The sequence below is a fragment of the Fusarium solani genome, assembly GCF_023522795.1.
Source record: "Fusarium solani strain SB1 chromosome Unknown bctg00000014, whole genome shotgun sequence".
NCBI lineage: Eukaryota > Fungi > Ascomycota > Sordariomycetes > Hypocreales > Nectriaceae > Fusarium > Fusarium solani.
The window spans coordinates 1306552-1324612 of NW_027072141.1; the positions used below are offsets into that span (position 1 = coordinate 1306552).

At 53.6% G+C, this 18061-nt stretch overlaps 4 protein-coding genes across 4 annotated transcripts; 2 read left to right on the forward strand and 2 right to left on the reverse strand.

The window, feature by feature from the left end:
- Positions 1-115: 115 nt before the first annotated feature.
- On the forward strand, positions 116-1195 carry MRS44_017896 (uncharacterized protein; the record flags this gene model as incomplete). The annotated part of the gene is made up of 1 exon (XM_065615784.1): positions 116-1195. One exon carries the CDS (start codon positions 116-118, stop codon positions 1193-1195), a length of 1080 nt encoding a protein of 359 aa, XP_065471856.1.
- Positions 1196-1885: 690 nt separating this feature from the next.
- On the reverse strand, positions 1886-2284 carry MRS44_017897 (uncharacterized protein; the record flags this gene model as incomplete). The annotated part of the gene is made up of 1 exon (XM_065615785.1): positions 1886-2284. The coding sequence occupies one exon, from the start codon at positions 2282-2284 to the stop codon at positions 1886-1888; it is 399 nt and encodes a 132-aa protein (XP_065471857.1).
- Positions 2285-5330: 3046 nt separating this feature from the next.
- On the reverse strand, positions 5331-12642 carry MRS44_017898 (uncharacterized protein; the record flags this gene model as incomplete). Its single annotated transcript, XM_065615786.1, has 6 exons — positions 5331-7453; positions 7513-8254; positions 8359-9039; positions 9092-10714; positions 10793-12242; positions 12350-12642. The coding sequence occupies 6 exons, from the start codon at positions 12640-12642 to the stop codon at positions 5331-5333; spliced, it is 6912 nt and encodes a 2303-aa protein (XP_065471858.1).
- A 1784-nt stretch (positions 12643-14426) lies between these two features.
- MRS44_017899 (uncharacterized protein) lies at positions 14427-18049 on the forward strand (the record flags this gene model as incomplete). Its single annotated transcript, XM_065615787.1, has 2 exons — positions 14427-15560; positions 15740-18049. The coding sequence occupies 2 exons, from the start codon at positions 14427-14429 to the stop codon at positions 18047-18049; spliced, it is 3444 nt and encodes a 1147-aa protein (XP_065471859.1).
- Between the last annotated feature and the right edge of the window lie 12 nt (positions 18050-18061).

The window sequence follows — 18061 nt, forward strand, 5'->3', positions numbered from 1 at the left end:
GCGTCCCCGCCACCCCGCACCATCGCTAGCTTGTCCAGGCGAATGCCACAGGCATTTCCATCAGACCGTGGGCAAAAATACGACACAGGACGATTCTTCAACATCGAAGCGCACGATGCATGAACCCGCCACATCATTGTCATCCCTCAGCTCGATAGGCAGCCCGCAATCTATCAGCAGTCCGTCATCTCCTCCGCCATCTCCATCGCAGCGCAATATGGATGCACGAAAACAGAAGCGAGATAGCACCGAGAAGCTTGATCTGATATGGAAATACATACGTGACGACTTGAACTGGTCGATTGGCGACTTTGTTCGAGCTCTGGCAACCTCTGAGGGCCAGCGGAATACTCAGAGGAGGACTGCATTTGCCAAAGCAACGTTCCAAGATGCTACAGTCCTGGTTGCATACGTGGGCCGGTCTGAGAATAGGGTTGTAGCATCCTCTCGAGGTTACTTGATCCAGTACCTAAACATCGGTGCTATGGAGCTGCGGCAGGAGATTGAGCAACTTGGCAAGATAACGCCATTTCTCTATGCTCAGGGTCAAGAGGTGGTTGATTTTGAGCGACTGGACAGCAATCAGATCATCGAGGCCGCTCAGCAGAAGTGCCCACTGCTTATGCAGACTCTGCGGAGTGTTTTGAGGCCACATAACCACCTCAGGAGAGGCTATGAGGGCCATGAAGATAACGGATATCTCATTAACGTCCTGGCAGTAATATGTAGATCGCACCAGCGGAATCGATCGTCGGGTTTCCAGATACAACTGAGCGTATATCTCCACTCCAAAGGCGTTAAAAGACGGCAGTTAGAAGCCCTACAACGACTCGGGCTTTGCTGCTCTTATCACAAGACATTGCAGGTGATCAAAAGGCAGTCAGAGCACGCTGCGAAAGCAGTAGCTGCAAAAGGGCAACAACCAACTGTCGTTACTGCATACGATAATTTCGAGCAGATGGAGCACGTCAAAGAACAACGTGTTGATAATCAGGGCTCGTTCCATTCAGTCACGACTGGACTGCTTATCCAAGGCATTGAGATGCCGGAAGGAGGCCTGATGCAAAGCATGCTGAATCCAGCAGCAAGGCTGCAACTGGAGGATATATTCTTATCCCCAGGGAATCAAAGAGATACCATTGAAGTAGAGGTGAGATTCATTTCCATATCACCCATCCACCTTACGGTTAGCTGATCTTGTAAAGAGGTAGATATCCCGTCATTTCGTGTACGAGTCAATCAGGGCTGCTTTTTCGGACTGCATGTCAATGCCACCGCAACATCCTATGCCGGTGATAGATATCCTACCACGACGGAAGACGGCTCACCTATCGCTTGGTCCTATCCCATACGACGAGAGCACGAATGCAGGCAATCTGGATGTATTATCCAATATCTTCCGGGAGCAATACATACTTGCGTATTGTGATATCACGCGCTAAAGTGATATTCATATTCATATTCATATATTCGCAAAAAGTGTGCTAGAATATTACCCTAGCACTTTAGCACGATTGATATCACTATAGCACTTTAGAACAATTGATATCACTATAGTACTTTAGCACCTATACTGTCAGACATCCGCAAATCAATCAAAATTAACATCAGAGTCTTCATCGCCGCCACTATCAAAACCCGTATCAGTAATTACACCCATACCACCATGAACAGCCTTCTGGATATGCCCTTCACGCAGCCAGTTACCTATGCATTTAACCTTCTCAAGATTCTCGCAAGTCATTCGTTCTCTATCCCAGGAGAGAGTACGTCGACCACCAGAGAAAGCAGATTCCGGATCAGCTGATTCAGGCGCGATCGAGAGGATATCAATAGCCATTCGGCTTAGCTGAGGATAAGTCTTCCGCTGATCCTTATGACACCACTATTGAAGTGGTGATCCACTTATTTTGATGGGTGTTGCCTTGATAAAGTCTTCAAGATCGTCCATACAATTACCCAGATCCTCGGTGACTTCTAACTCTTTAAGTAAAGCGTCCCACTCGTTCGGCTGCCGCTTTTGCGAAGCAGATACCTCATTAACCGACTCTGCAGGTCTAGTCTCAGGCTGAGCTTTGTACTCTTCTTCCCAAATTGTACGGACACCAGCAATGGCGTTCTCGTGCCATGACTCTGGCCAGTGACGCTCAATGTACTTGATTCGCTTTGAAGGATCAAGAAGGAGGGCGGCAGCGTAAACAGGCGCATCTTCGGTCATAGTATAATACTTGTCGAGAATGAACCAGCCCATCTCAATTGAATGAAGGATGCGGCGATCAAGCATCTCTGGCTTCGAGTAATGTTCCTAGATTGGATAATTAGCCAAGCTTGGGTTTTAAGTCTATCAAGAGATAGTAAACCTTGTTCTTTTCATAGTGGCGTAATAAGCCATCCATAACTGTTAATATTTGCGACAAGGTAGAATTCTTACCCTTAGCCCATAAAGTTGCCGACGCGAATGGGTGGAGAAATCTATGTGTTTTTTTAAGGTAATCCTAATCTGATGAGTTGAGGATATTATCGTTGATCTCCTTATCGTAATCAAGTAAGAATTGCTTGATCTATGATTGTCTTCGGATAAGATTATCGATTAGCTTATACTAAGAGTTCCATCGGGTGTCGTTATTGATCCCAAGCCGCAAGCATACTTGATCCTCCCATAGATCACTGTGGATAGATGAATTTCGAAGCTAGACCGCAATGTTATGTAGTTTATGCATCGCCGGGATGGCTTGCCAGCCTCTGAATTTGTCATCCTTGAAATCGGGGGGCTTCCGAGCGGCCCTTTTAGCCTTTCCCTTCCATATCTTACTGAAAGACTGTTCTTGCTGTCCCGAAGCTTTAGACCGCGATGCTGGCTCATTGGCGGATATATCATATAGTGTGAAGTAGAATTGTTTGTACATCTCGGCGCCGGTTACGTCGCTAGCAGCGGCAAGTGCTGCGCGTAAAGCTTCTTTCGAGGACGCAAGGAGAAAGGCTTGAAGGGAGAGATTTATGATATGAGCGATGCATCGGATTCGACGCTGGTTGGGATGGAAAGATATCTAGACTTAGTTAACCCACTACCTATTAATTAACGTTCTAAATAATATATACCGTGTTTATCCTGTAGCATTTGAGAGAGATGCTTTAAATAGGTATTGTTTGAAGTAGCATTATCGCCGGTATGATAGCCGATTTGCTTTGCAATACTGTATTCTTTGATTGCTTCTGCCATTAGAGTTGCTTGGCGCTCGCCACTGTGGCTGTATCGACATTCAGGCATAGCTAACAGGGCCTTTTGAAGTTGATAGCTATTATCAACCCATCTAGCGCATACTGCTAAAATGCCATGCCGATGAGGCGATGTCTAGAGATCGGTCGAGAGATGGATCTTCGATATGGACGCCTGAAGCTTTGCTTTCAATTGGGATCGGTATAAGTCGAAAGTAGTGGTAATATGACGCATAGCTGCGTCGCGGGACGTGAGGAGAAGATCCTCAATAGCCGGATTGCATGCCAATATGATATCCTGCATCTCATCCCATTTCACCGCGGAGAATGGTAAACGACGGCGTGTGAGAAGACCGACAATCGATTCTATATATTGCTGTCGGTTAAAGACGCGGCGTAAAGTGGTATCTGATGGCCGACTGTGAAAAAAACTGTCCATCCGAGGCTGCTTTGATGGTCGGGTAATAATATCTGAGCCGTGCTCGTCTATGGTACTGGCCTCCGTCTGAAGAATAGAGGCATGTTTCCTTTTCGCGTGGTAAATAGCATTGCCATGCTTTCTATTTAACCATGGGCTATCTGGGGGACAATGAAGGCATTCATATATAACACGACCAGACGTCTTTCGTTTTCCAGATGGGCCTAGTTTGGTCTTCTCTGGATGAGTGGTACGGAAAATGACGTCGAAGCTAGATGATTCGAAGGGCAGATCATCGGGTGATGCTCTAGTCTGTGATCGAGTAAGGGTATTAGTGATAATTTTTGAAGATGAACTCATAATTCAATATTGAAAGTCGAGGCAGCAGACTGTCGGACAGCGCGCTCTCACTAGGTAACTTATAATCTAATGATGATCGGAATGATTGTCTTCTTGCTCTCCTCCTTCTTATAGGTAAAGAGGCGAGGCTACGATACTAGATCTGCTGACCCTGCAACAGACCTGTAACACTGTTCTGACGATTTACGCGTAATCGTGACACCGTTTCTTGTGGCTGCCTATGCAACACTATTATCCATGTCACTTCTCTAACCCCAGGGATGGATATCTTACGAACGGGAATCGAATTGATAGATTAATTCGATGCCAAGTCTTACGAATATCGAATCGAATTTCTTGGCGTTCAATTCGATGTTGAATCTGCCACAGGCCCGTTCGATTTGCATCGAATCGAAGGTGGAAGGTCTCATTCGATATTCGATTGCGTCGAATCGAATGTGGCGTTTTTCATTTAATCGAACAGGCCATATTATATTCGCCATCGAATCGAACGGGCCCAAACTTTCGATCGCAATCGATCGATTCGGTCGAATGAGTGACGCGGTTCGCTGAAACTCACGCGGGGCTCGTTTTAGTGTCATTTCTTGAACGCGTTAACCGACCCCTGACGCTACCTGACGCGATCGAGCTTGATTTGGTGTCTTGAATGCCCAGGCTATGTGGATGTGCTAAGATGTGTTAGTGTATACATCTAAACCGCCGAGACTTACACGTTAGAATAGGTATCGTGCAACTGCAGCAATCATGCTTCCTCGCATCCCATAAACGACTACTTTCTAAAATTTCAATAGTAATTTATTGAATGAGACTATTTCCCAATTCCCATGTGGACTATGTCCAGCGTGGGAGAGGTTGAAAAGCGAATCCTCGTGACCATGAAATGCGACTAGTGCCGTTTAGGGGGTACTTGCGCAAGTGTGGGGGAATATGTGAGAACCTGGTATGTATGTATGTATGTATATTTTTCGTCCGGGGGGCCGTGAGGCTCCAGAAGTCTCCTAAGGGAGCACAGGACGTGCTGAGCTACGGGAGTCTACCTATGATCTAACCATACAGTGTCCCCTATCCAGCATATCATCGGCACAAATGGCGCATTACATCGAGCCTGTTACCCGTCAGCGGGCGGTCCAGGCACGGCTAGTAAATAGTAGCCGCGGGGCAGCTCATGACTAGGATAGTCATGGTGGAGGGCTGTGGTTGAGGATGGCCGCAGCCAGACAGAGAGCGTTGCGGCTCCCTGTCTGGCCAAGCCTATGTAATAGAAAGAGGTAACAACAGAAGAGAAAAGAGAATAAAGGAGGGGGCAGACGCCACTGCATCTCAGGTCGGCCCCTGTCTAGTAGCGAGGGCAGATCCTATCAAAGAAGGCGCTTATCTTGGCCAGCTTGACGAACTTATCAAAGTCTTTTCCTAACGCCAGATTCACTGCCGTATTCGGCGATGGAGCGAGCCTCGCTCGCTTCCGTGGCGGTACCTTTCTGCAGTAGAAGATATGGTCAGGTGTTTTGCGTCGATTGCATGAGCAGAGTACTCGTGCTTCAGTATGATTGAACCTCTCGTGGTATGCGGCAAAATCCCCGTGAAGGGACCTTGCGGCGAGCAAGTGGTGCAAGACCGTACGCGGGAGCGATAGCTCCGGCGGGCAAGCTACTGTCGCCTTGAGATTCAATCTCTTGTACTGCTCAGGGGAGGCGGAAGACCACCAGGTTCCGAATGCTTCCTTCGGTTTCAGCCTTGCGAATCTTCGCAAGTAGGCCAGCGTTGGCCTAGCGCCCTCGGGCTCGGGCAGCGAGGACGCTGCTTTTGCTAATTTATCCGCTTGTTCGTTACCGGGGATGTTGGTGTGGCCCGGTACCCAGCGCACCTGAGCAGCCCCATGGGATGCTGCTAAGGACTGGAACTCGAGGAAGACTTCCTGGGAGGAGTCTGATGGTGTGCCCCGCAGGCATGTAGCAGCGGCGAGGTTGTCCAGACAGATGAAGATGTCTTGAGTTGCTGACTCTTGCAGGTTCAGGGCGGCCTTTAAGCCCTCTAATGCTCCTGCTGCTTCGGCATCGAAGACCTCGGCCGGCCCGAGGCGACCGGATCCATCAGAGATCGGGAGACCGTTCTGGTGGACGGTAAAGCCGTAGCTAGCTGCCCCGTCCGAAGACAGGGAGCCATCTGAGTATACGACCAGGACGAGTGGATTGAGAGTCTGGACCCAGTGAAGGAAGGCCTCAGCCGTCTTCTCTTTCGATGCTGTCTGCAGCGGTGTCGTTTGCTCATCGCTAAAGCGTTGCTGGATAAGCTTTGGTCGTGCGCAGGGTGCGAGGAGCTCGTCGGTGCGTTGAAGCCGTGTCCTGAAGCTGCTCTCTGGCGGTGCTTGGTATTTTCGTTTGATAAGGTCGTGGTAGGTAGGTTGGCGGGGTGGGCGTGTCCGGCTCGCCAGGGGGTGAGCCTCATCAAGCGACTTGAGTCGCGCCGAGAATCTGAGTCGCCTTGCTTCGAGTAGCTGATCAACCGGCGGTATCCCGCTTTCTCGGTGGAGAGCAGCGATTGGTGTTGTCCTCCAGACGGGAAGTATGGCTCTCATGGCCTGGTTCATGGCTTTCGTCATTCTTTGTATGAGATGCTGATTACTTGATGGCATGTCCTTGGCAGGCTGGCTCCACCGCGGCCTGGTCCTGCCCGGGTACCACGCCTCGGAGCCGTGCAGTAGCACTGGCTCGACACACGCTCTGACGGCGCTTCGCACGGCGCTCGGGAGAGGACCGTGTATCGTGTTGGTCAGTCCTCGCAGGTGGTAGGCGACGGCCTGTGCCTTCGCCGCCCACTTTTCGACATGGATCCGGAACGACAGCCTGCTATCGAGCCAGATGCCAAGCCAGCGTAGAGCTGACTCGGGGTGTTTCTCGACATCGCCGTGACTTACTGCCGGTGCCGTCCTGAGTTTGCCGCGGGAGAAGTGCATGACTTCAGTCTTCTTCGGGTCGAAGGACACGCCATTTTCCGCGCCCCAACGCACCATCTCCGCGATGGCGCTGGATGCCATGGCAGCACTCTCGTCTACTGTGTCGCCTATGGATAGGATGGCCGTGTCATCTGCGTAGCCGAAGCGGCCTTGGGGGTTGCCCAGTCGGTAGATTGGTTCGGTATAGAGCAGGAAGAGGATCGGCGATACCGGTGAGCCTTGGGGGAGGCCGCACTGGAGAGGGGTGAAGGGGGTAAGGGTGTCTTGATACCTGACACGGGCTGATCGATCCCTCATGAAGGACTCGGCCCATCTAGCCAGATGGTCAGGCCAGCCTTGTTCGCGAAGACGCAAGACCAGTCTGTTGCACATGACGGTGTCGAAAGCACCTTGGATGTCCATCGTGACCAGGGTGGCCACCTTCTTGCGTGCAAACGCTTCTTCGATATCATGGATCAGGGCGGCCACCAGGTCTGTTGCTGACCTTTTGGGAGAGCCCCGGCTTGCTGTGGGTGAAGGACGCTGTAGTGGACAGCTGCCCACGATAGACGGCGTGCGATCAGACGTTCCAGCCCTTTGCCGAGGCAGGAGAGCAGAGAGACAGGTCGCCAGGCCCTTGGCGACGTGAGGTCGCGGCGTCCGGGTTTGGCGATCATGACCACTTCCGCCTCCTTGAACGGTTTCGGGTGGTGGCCTGTCGTCAGGCATCCTTTAAACAAGCGGCAGACGTGCGTCCCGATGATGTGCCATACAGCCTTGAGGAGATCCACTGTGATGCTATCTGATCCTGGAGATGTATTGCCTGTGTGAAGAGTCGCGTACTGAACCTCGTCCGGCGAAATCTCCAGCGGGAATGGGATCGATCTAGGAGAAGAGACTGATATCCAGGGGTTTGTGATGTCGTCTTCAGCAGTCCGTCGTTCCAGTGTGGCTTGCCGAAGTGCGTTGGCCTTATCCATCTGAGACTCGTATACGACATCGTCGACCTGTAGCGGTGGGGGCTGGAAAGGTCCTGGAGATTTTAGCCAGCGGACAGCTTTGAAAACAGCACTGCTGTCGGAGAAACTATCGATGAGGTTTCGCCAATACTGTCTTTTAGCCCGGCGGACCACGCGATGGAGGTCCCTCTTGGCGATCTGGACATCCTGATTGAAGCCGCGAGGGTAGAGTCTTCTGACGGCACGAAAAGCTGCGGCGGCGCCGACACACTCCTCGGTCCACCACGGAGCAGAACGCGTGCTCTTCCGTGAAGGCCGTCCGGCTGCCTTCGCTGCCGACATCAAGAGATTCACGAGTGCGGAGGCTAGCTCATCTAGGTCCGCCGGAGTCGAATCCGCGAGGGGATTTCTGCGGCCCCGAGCTCTACGATCTCTACAAATCGTTTGAGCTCGTCGTCTGCTGTCACCCGTACCTTGCCCAGCTGAGTCGGAGCTGGCCTGACGTCGGGCAGCGTCAGGCTAAGCGTGAAGTGGTCGGAGCTAGTGGCGAGATGGTCCTCGACGATAGCCTCGGCCAATGGCATATTCGTGAAGGCGAGATCGATCGTATTGCCATATGGGTTTGTTGGGATGTCCAGAGAGTTGAGTAGGTTTAGATCGTTTTCTGATGACCAGGCTGCGATCTCCTGGCCGCGGTTGGTAGTAGGGCCTGTCTGCCAACTACGATGTCTGGCATTGAAGTCGCCAGCAACGAGGCAGCGTCCTGGGACAGGCCACTGCAGCAGTGTCTCCAGGGCGTCATGCTCATCGTTCTGACGATAGAAGTTGACTATCGTCATGCCGTTGATCGCCAGCCAGAGAATGTCTCGAGTCTGGAAGGGCCTGATCTGATCAGCCAGGAGCCTTGGGTCTCTTCGGACATATGTCATGACCCTCGGCCGAGTGTCGTTACTATCCCACATCTCGACAGGTGCGAATGCGTCGTATGCCGGGTGGGTTTTGGTCAGGGAGAGGCTGTCTGTGTGGGCCGTCCATGGCTCCTGCAGAAGGACGATGTCGTATCGTTCAGAGTCGGCCAGCGCCAGGGCGCAGTCGTGGGCCTGAGGGATCTTGCCGACGTTTGCCTGGAAGATCCTGAGCGGCTTCCTGTCGTTCTTTTGAGTCCGTGAGTACTTATTCCTGGTCATGAGTACGGGTGATAAGTACTATTCGACGTTTCCTTGGTGAGCCTGGTCTGGGTTGCTCGGGCTCCTCCTCCCCTTCGTAGCCGGCCTGGGGGGTCGTGGCCACCATGATGCACGAAGGTGCGCCTGATGCCGCTGGACTTGGAGCACGAACGCTCAGCTGTTCAGATGATGTGCTGTCGTTTCTTTGTAGAATAGTCGCGTTGTCTTGTTGAGTTTCTAGTCGTGATTCCAGGTGACGTTGTCGGTATGTCTGTGCGCCCACTGCCCGGACGTGTTCTCGTTGCTCTCTGGTGAGCCGGCGGAAGACGCCGTGCACTTTCCTCGGCCGAGCAGGGCACCCTCGGAAGCAGGCCGGATGAGGACCTAAGCAGTTGATGCACTGCTCTGATGCAGCGCAGTCGTCTGCACTGTGTCCAGTCTTACCGCAGCGTTGGCAGACTGGCTGTCTGTGGCAGTTGCGGGCTAAATGGTAGTCCCAGCATGTTTCACATTGTCTGAGGCGGTCAGTCTTATCGAGAAGTCTAGCCGCGCGGCTGCCAAAGAGAGACCAGTATCTCTTCGTAGGCTTCAAGAAGGACACAAGTAAGGTCTTAGTCCAGGGGTTATCCGAAACTTGTCGCACAGGACGTACACTAACAGGCTTGAGTCCGGTCTGAATTTCTATCTCGTCGCTGACAATACTGTCGCTGTCCACCTCGTTACCACGAAAGTCAGTCAGTTTTGTGGGAAAGTCTGAGACCACATAGGTGAACCATTCCTTATTCGTTTCTACTGTCGTAGCCCCCAATTCAGCCGCCCACTCGGCCTGCTTTTCTACGAGGAAGTCGCGAGTCTCAGGGTCGGCAGTCTGGATGGCCCATCCAGACCTGACTTGGAATACTTGTCGAATCTTATCTGAAACGGCACCGAGTTTCTCCCGAATTAGGGTCCGGATCGCGTAGCTACTCTGAGCCCGGGCCGGAGCTTCGGCTTCTAGACGGATGAAGACACGGAGATCCTGTCGGGGTGGGGCGGCGGTCGTCGGTTGCCCCTGACGATGAGGTGGGTGAATCTGTTGGCGCTGTTGTTGTTGCTGACGATGTTGCTGATGCGGGTGGGTCCGACGGTCGCCTGCAACGGGAGGCGAGGCGGCAGTGACGCTGCTGTACGTGGGCTTAGAGGTAGATCCGTGGCTGGAGAGCTCCCGCTTCCAGGAGTCAAGGAAGCTGTCGGCAAATTGTTGAGCGAAACGCCGTTGCGGTCCGGTGGTGAATTGCTGGGCGGCTTCTTCAAACTTGGCGCAAAAGGCCTGGAAGACCATCAACTTGGCGTTGTATTCTTCAACGCGCTCGCGCGCGAGATCATTGGCTGATTCGATGATAGAAACTGGTCGTTGTTCGAAGATCGATGAGGGGTGTTCGCGTGCAGTTCCTTCCGTAGCTGCAGCAGTGGTGGCGGCGATGAGTGGTGAAGACGGTGTCTGGGCCGCCCGCCCGGGTCTAGGTGAAACACCGACGGGGGCGTTGACGGCCGCCGGGCTGTTCTGCAAGAGGGCTGCACGGGCTCCTCGATTGAGATTGGCGGGAGTGTGGATCCCCAGATCGAAGGGGTCCGGGGCAGCAGGCGGGTTCGTCATTGACGAAGCCATCGCCGCAGCTTGCAGCTGCGCAAAGCGCAGATTGGGACGTTTGTTGTGCACTTGTTAAGGAATTAGGTGTAGACAGAGCCACTTTCTTAACACTTGTATGCCAAGAAAGTGTGATGACAAAGGAAGGTGCTTTGGGAAGGTCCGCGGGAAGAAGTCCTCGTGCAGGGTATCTGCGAAGTCGGCACCACGCTCCACTCTGATGAACGGCTGTTCACCTGTTGTCTGAAGTCGCATAGCGCATGGTTCAGCATCGTCGGCATCTCGACTCCGACTCGTCTGGAGAGCGTCGGCTAAGAAGGAAAGCTTATCAGCCTCCTCGAAGGCGGCTGGCCCGTCAAGAGGAAACATGCCGGATGATGACGTCCCATAAACGACTTCACCGTCGCCGTCGGCGTCATCCGGAGGCAAGGGATGGTGCTGTTCGATCGACAGAGTGCCATCCCGAGGGCAGTGGCCGGAGCCGGAGCCGGTTGGTGCCGAGGTGTTGAGAAGTTCTTCAATACTCACGAACCGGTTCTCCTCCAACCCTCGATCGGTATCTGGGACGATATGATCCGTCTGCGTCTTCTCAACAACAGACGGCTCCTCCCTCTGCAGCATGCTCATGATGAGGGTGGGAACATTAGAGCCCTCCGCGTACTGCCAGCCATCTATCTCGCCGTGGTTGATTCTGATGTGCTCGTAAAGTGGGTTGTTCCTTTGGAGCCACGACAAGGCAGCCCTTACACGGGACTTGCGCACCTGAAGAAGATGCCCAACGTCTGCAGCGTTAGGTTTGCTCGAGCCGCTCCAAGAGACGTGGATGTTCTCGATGGTCTCCAGAAGGGGGTGGGGGAGAACTGTAGCAACGAGGTCCTCCACCTTGTTCGGAAATACCACAATATGGCCCTTCACATGCTTCCGGTAACTGAGGCCCGACGGGGTCTTGTTGTCAACGGTGAACTTTGTGATGTAGCCGAAAGGGGCCTGGAGAGCAATCAGCCTCTCTTCAACAGGAGAGAGGCCATCAAGTTCTTCAGGGTACCGATGCTCGCATCCGATGTCCATATTGTTGACTGAGCAGACCTTCGGAAGCTTTCCATTTTCCAAGCCGGTGCGGCACTCGCGGCACACCTGAACTGCAGCCCTGTCGTCCAGTGGGAGGCACTTCCGGCACTGCTGAAGAGTCCTCGTTGCCTGCAGCAGGGATGGCGTCAACAGCCTCTTCCACTGGACGGTAGTGAGTTCGCAAGGCGCATGCTTTCTGTAGCAAAAGACGCAATGCGAAATCGGCAACGTCTTTTCATCCTTAAACGCCTGGTAGAACGACTTGGAAGCCTCCACCTGAAGGGCGAGTGGGACCTCTTTGCACCATGATCTTGTTGCCGATGCCTCCTCCTTGTCGCGAAAGCACGATTCGTGGTGTTGTAGAATAGATTTGACGGACTCCCGCTGGAGTTGGACGGTTTCCCGCATCGGCCGCGGCCTCTTTGCGGCGCGGTTTGGTTGCGTGTTCGGCGGAGTTGAAAGCGTTTCCCCCATCGGCCGCGGCCTCTTCGGGGAGCTGTTTAGTTGCGTAGTCTCTCCGGCCATTTGACGGGCTCGGTCTTCGGCGCGCTGGCGGTCCAGATGATCCAACATGCGGAGGATCTCCTCGTGAGGGACTCTGACCGGCTCTCTTCGGGCTCGAGGAGAGCCAGCATGCGGAGGATCTCCTCATGAGGGACTCTGACCAGCTCCCTTCGAAGCTTGAGGAGATCCTGTAGAGTGACATCGTCAAAATGGACACTGAGCGGCCCTTGCGGGCGGTGGACGGCTCTCTGAGATGCCAGGGAGTTTGGAACCGTCGATTGAGGGGTTCCCTGACTCCCTCGGGCCCTATTCTGAGTGCGCTGCCCATCCAGATCTTCCCATGTACGGGGTATCTCATCAATTGGAACTCTGACTGGTTCTTGCCGGGGCATGGTAGCAAGTGGATATGAGCCACGGGTGTGGTGAGGAGGGAAAGGAGAGGTAAAACAAATGGCGCGCCATGTCTGACGTGGAAAGCGGTCGAAACAAAAGAGAGCAAGCGTCTGGCATTGAAGATTTCAGGCCCGGCCCTGCCATCGGGGGGGAACAGGAAGATCAGGTTAGGAGGCAGGTAGCCAAAGAAACAATCGATCGCCACGTGTAGAAAAGAAACAACCGAGAGCCACTGGTAGGACGGTCTTTCCCGTGCCACTGACGACAAAATCGCAACCATTTTCTGTAGTTATAAAAAGGTCGGACTGAGGACAAATCATTTTCTGTAGTTATAGTTATAAATATAACTATCCCTTCAATTGTCGAAAGCCTCCGTCATGTACCTCGCCTACGGCAGGCTATAGGGGTCACTGTTGCAAAACCCCAAAACCACCGGAAGAGAGACAAAACGGGTTAGCGAGATGGGCAACCCGACCCGCAGTACATTGCTACGTGTACCTCGGCATAGATTCTTAGATTTTTTTTCGCGTTACAGAGGATGTAATCAAAGCTGCGGGGTCGCTGCGGACCAGCAAAGCAGATTTCTATCTAGTCCTACAGACATCGGCCGCCACCATGACGGTCGAACTGGACAGCACCAACACTCAATTGTCCTCTTCCATCTCTTCCTCGTCCGATTTATTGAGCTGCTGCGCATCGAGTTAGTAGTGGAAATGTATCTGACGACTTGATCACGCTCACAATCCAGAGCCGAGCAGCCTCAGCGATGGACAATATGCCCCCTTTGTCACAGCGGATGAAGTCGCTAGACCCATTTAAGCACGAGGTTGCTACGCTAGTCCGCTGCTGACCAGACGCGGGATTACTGCGGTAGTCCTCTGCTACCTCACTGTCCCGCTCCTCATTCCAAGTTTGGGGGGACGTTAAGATGAAGACCGTACACAATGGTCATGGCCAGGACGTAGAGTCGAGACTTTGAACCCCAAATTTCAACCAGATACCATCATATAGCGAAAAACATCAGGCCCTCAAAGTCGTTGCCATATATGTATGTTTTTTTTTCTTTATGGGCGTCGACATTTACACATTTCCAGCCCCATCAGGGTAGGGACTGGGTGACGGCTTTCCTTGTTTCTGGAACAGGCGCGCTTTCGATCAGGACAATGGCAAAACTAAAGTTGTTTGGTGAACTGGTTTTGGAAGAATCAATTCAGCTTGTCGGGACCAAGTTCTAGATATCGCGTTTTGCGCATCAATATGGTGGCAAATGGTTTGCAAACCGACTACCATTATGGACCTGATGCTGCGAACTGTCAATTGGACTGGCAGAAGGCCACCGCGCGGGCCCGCTGCTAGTCCGCGGTACATATCTCATGCTCACACGAAGTACTCGGATGACTAAGGACCAGAGCGCCTAAGCCCAAAAGGAAGTGACAGGGAGTTTTGCAACAGTGACCCCTATCGCCCACCGTAGTCCACTCCGTGGGGCTTGGGGTGTCAGGTACCAAATGTACTGAGATGTGAACTAGATTGTGCCAAGGCCCTATAGGGACTTCCCTCCGGGCGAAATAAAATCCATCCATCCATCCAACCGTACTACATGATCAGCCTCCGTACTCAAGGTAAAGGCCGGGGAAGCGACGAAAAACGCTTTTATTTTCTCGATCTCATTATTTATTTTTATTTTTATACCTTTTCGAATACCTGGTAGCCGCTTGGCGGAGATTCTGGTCTTTGGTGGATGTCTGGTGCTGTGAACCCCGCTTCAGACGTCATCATCGTCATGGAAGGCGAATCGGGCGTTCCGGGAGGGGAACATCATCGTCCCCAGCGCAAAAGAGCCAGAACGACGAGGGCAATGGAATCGGCGCAGCAAGATTGTGAAATGGAATGGGAGGAGGAGGAGAGCAGTGAGAGGGTGCCGAGGAACAATCGAACCAAGAAAAGGACCACATCTAAGGCGGCCGACAGTATGACCGAGGCGATCCAGGGCCTGAAACAACTCCTGGAACAAGACTTTCATAAGAGAATCGAAATCATGAAAGCAGAGTTCCAGCTCGAGTTCACAAAGCTTAGCGACCGAATGGCTGAGGAAGTCGCTAGGACGACGGCCCAGATGGCACAAGAACTATCGCAGGCGCGAGAGGAGCTTACTCAGGTTCGCAGCGAGCTGGAGCACACCCGGCTACAGCTAGACGCAATGACTGGGGCTCAAGGAGCGCCATCGGCTGGCCGTTCATATGCGGATGTCGCCAGAATCACACCGCCTGTTAGCATCACCACCCGAACCTCCTCTACAGTTCGATCGGCGACTCCGGAACCTGTATTCTGCACAGTAGATATGTCTAGGGTGCCAGAAGAACACACCGGAGAAGCTACACCAGCAGCGCTACGCAAGACCATCGAGCAGGAAATGCGAGCGTCCGGCGACCAGCCTAGTTGGCGTTGCGTTGCAGTGACTAGAGATGGAAGAAATGCCAACCGTCTTAGGGTTATAAGCAGGAACGAGGAGGAACTGAAGAAGATCAAGGATATCATTGAGGCCAAGAAAACACCGGGCACGAGAGTCCTCCGAGACCAACTGTACCCAGTCAAAGTGGACAATGTTAACCGCACAGCCGTTCTTGACCAGGACGGCAAGGTCCTTCTCGGAGCGATGGAGGCTCTAGGCCAGGAGAACGAAGTGCAGATTGCCAAGATGGCCTGGCTGAGCCGCAAGGACGGCGTGAAAGCATACGGATCCATGGTGGTATACCTTACTAAAAACAGTGATGCTAGGAGACTCTTACAGGAACGGTACTTCCTCGTAGCGGGTGAGTCGGCTTATACCAACGTGTTCGAGCGGAGAACCGGACCGGTACAATGCTACAACTGCCAGGAGCTTGGCCACAAGGCCTTTTCATGCAGCAAGAGTCGGGTATGTGCAAGGTGCGCTGCCCAAGGCCATCATCATAGCGCGTGCCAGACGCAGGTACCCAAGTGTGTGCCTTGTGGCGGACCGCATGAGTCGTTCAGCAGAAGTTGCCCGAAACTCTATCCTACCCAGCATGAGTAGGATGTTCCAGCTACTCCGAGACTTTGCAGTTACCGGTATAGCGATCCAAGAACCACAGGCACGGAAAATGGACGGTAAACTACTCACGGTCCCCGTGGGACGACGGAGCGATGTGTAAGGCGTTCCGCATCCTACAGCTCAATGTACGAAAGCGAGAACCGGTCCAACAAAGTTTGATGAACGACGCAGACCTCAAGGACTACGGAGTGCTGGCGGTCTCCGAACCCTACGCAAAAAAGATCGACGGCAAGGTGGTAACGAGCCCTGCGGGGCATAGCAACTGGACGAGGATAATACCGACGCACATGCACGATGCGCCCTGGCCGATCCGAAGCATGCTTTGGGTGCGAAGCGACATCGAGGTGGAGCAGGTGCCGATACCATCGGCAGATCTCACGGCAGCGGTGCTTCGACTGCCAGAGAGAGACATCCTGATGGTGTCAGTGTACGTGAAGGGGAAGGATACAGAGGCGCTAGCATCTGTAGTTAGAGTTCTGCATGGCCTGATCCAGCGATTCCGTAATGGCACCGGTACGCGTACGGACGTGGTGCTGGCTGGAGACTTCAACCGCCATGACCTACTCTGGACCGGAGACGAGGTGTCGGCAAGAAGACAAGGCGAAGCCGAGCCGATCATCGACCTGATGAACGAGCACGGCCTCTGCAGCCTCCTTCCGAGGGGCACAAAGACGTGGCAAGGCCCAGACAAAGAGAGCACCATCGACTTGGTGCTCGCAACGTCGGAACTGGCAGACGAGATGGTGACGTGCGCCCCCCATCCGACCGATCACGGGTCAGACCATAGAGCGATCCAGACGATATTCGACATCGCGATGCCCGAGAGAATCACGACGCACAGGCTGTTGTTCAAGAATGCTCCTTGGACTCTTATAGGAGCTAGAGTGGAAGATAACCTCCGGCCGCTCCCCTGGGCTGTCGACGTGCAGACGCAGACGGACCAGCTGATGCGGGTCACCTTAGAGGCAATCCACGAGCTGACGCCTCGAGCACAACCTCCACCGTACGCGAAACGCTGGTGGACAAAGGACCTAACACGACTGCGGCGGGCATACACGTTCTGGCGGAACCAAGCGAGGGCGCAACGGCGAGCAGGCCAACAGCGACCAGACCTGGAACGACGCGCCAGGGAAGCAGCCAAGGAGTACCACGACGCCATACGGAACCAGAAGAAAGCACATTGGGACGGCTTCCTGGCCGACGATGTCAATATCTGGAAGGCAGCCAAGTATCTCGAACCTAGCAAGTACACCATGGGCGACAAGGTGCCACCCTTAAAGAGGGGAGATGGATCTATGACCAAAGACAAGGCAGAACAAACTGAGGAGCTGCTCAGCACTTTCTTTTCCCCCTTGCCAGCGAAAATCGAAGATGAAGGTGAGCGGCCACAGCGGAAAGCGGTGCCCATGCCGGGCTTGACCCTGGAAGAAATCGAGGAAAAGGTCATGGCAGCAAAACCGTGGAAAGCACCCGGCGACGATGGCCTCCCGGCGATGGTGTGGAGACGACTCTGGCCGGTGGTAAAGTACCGGGTGTTGGCTCTCTTCGATGCGTCGCTCAGAGACGGCATAGTGCCTCGCCAATGGAGAAGTGCGAAAATCATTCCGCTGAAGAAGCAGGACAAGGGAGACTACACGGTAGCGAAGGCGTGGCGACCGATATCGCTTTTGTCAACACTTGGTAAAATTATGGAAGCGGTCGTCGCTGAGCGCATTTCCTACGCGGTAGAGACTTACGGGCTCCTGCCCGCGAACCACTTCGGAGCGAGGAAGCGACGGTCGGCCGAGCAGGCGCTCCTGCTCCTGCAGGAACAAATCTACAAGGCATGGAGAGCTCGCAAAGTGCTGAGCCTGATCAGTTTCGACGTCAAGGGCGCCTACAACGGAGTGTGCAAAGAGCGACTACTCGAGAGGATGAAGGCGAGAGGGATACCAGACAGACTGGTCAGGTGGATGGACGCCTTCTGCTCCGGACGAACAGCCTCGGTGGTGGTGAACGGACACACGTCTGAGCAGCGGGAGCTACCCCAAGCAGGTCTCCCTCAGGGATCGCCGCTGTCACCGGTCTCGTTCCTCTTCTTCAACGCAGATTTGGTGCAGAGAAGGATTAAGGCGGAAGGTGGCTCAATTGCATTCGTGGACGACTACTCGGCCTGGGTGACCGGCCCGACTGCGGAGGCGAACCGGGCAGGTATTCAGTCGATCATTAACGAAGCGCTCGAGTGGGAGAGACGCAGCGGCGCAACGTTTGAAGCGGACAAGACGACAGTCATCCACTTCACGCGTGTCTCCGCTCGCAACAGTGACCTGCCGTTTTTGATCAAGGGGGAATGAGGTCAAGCCTAA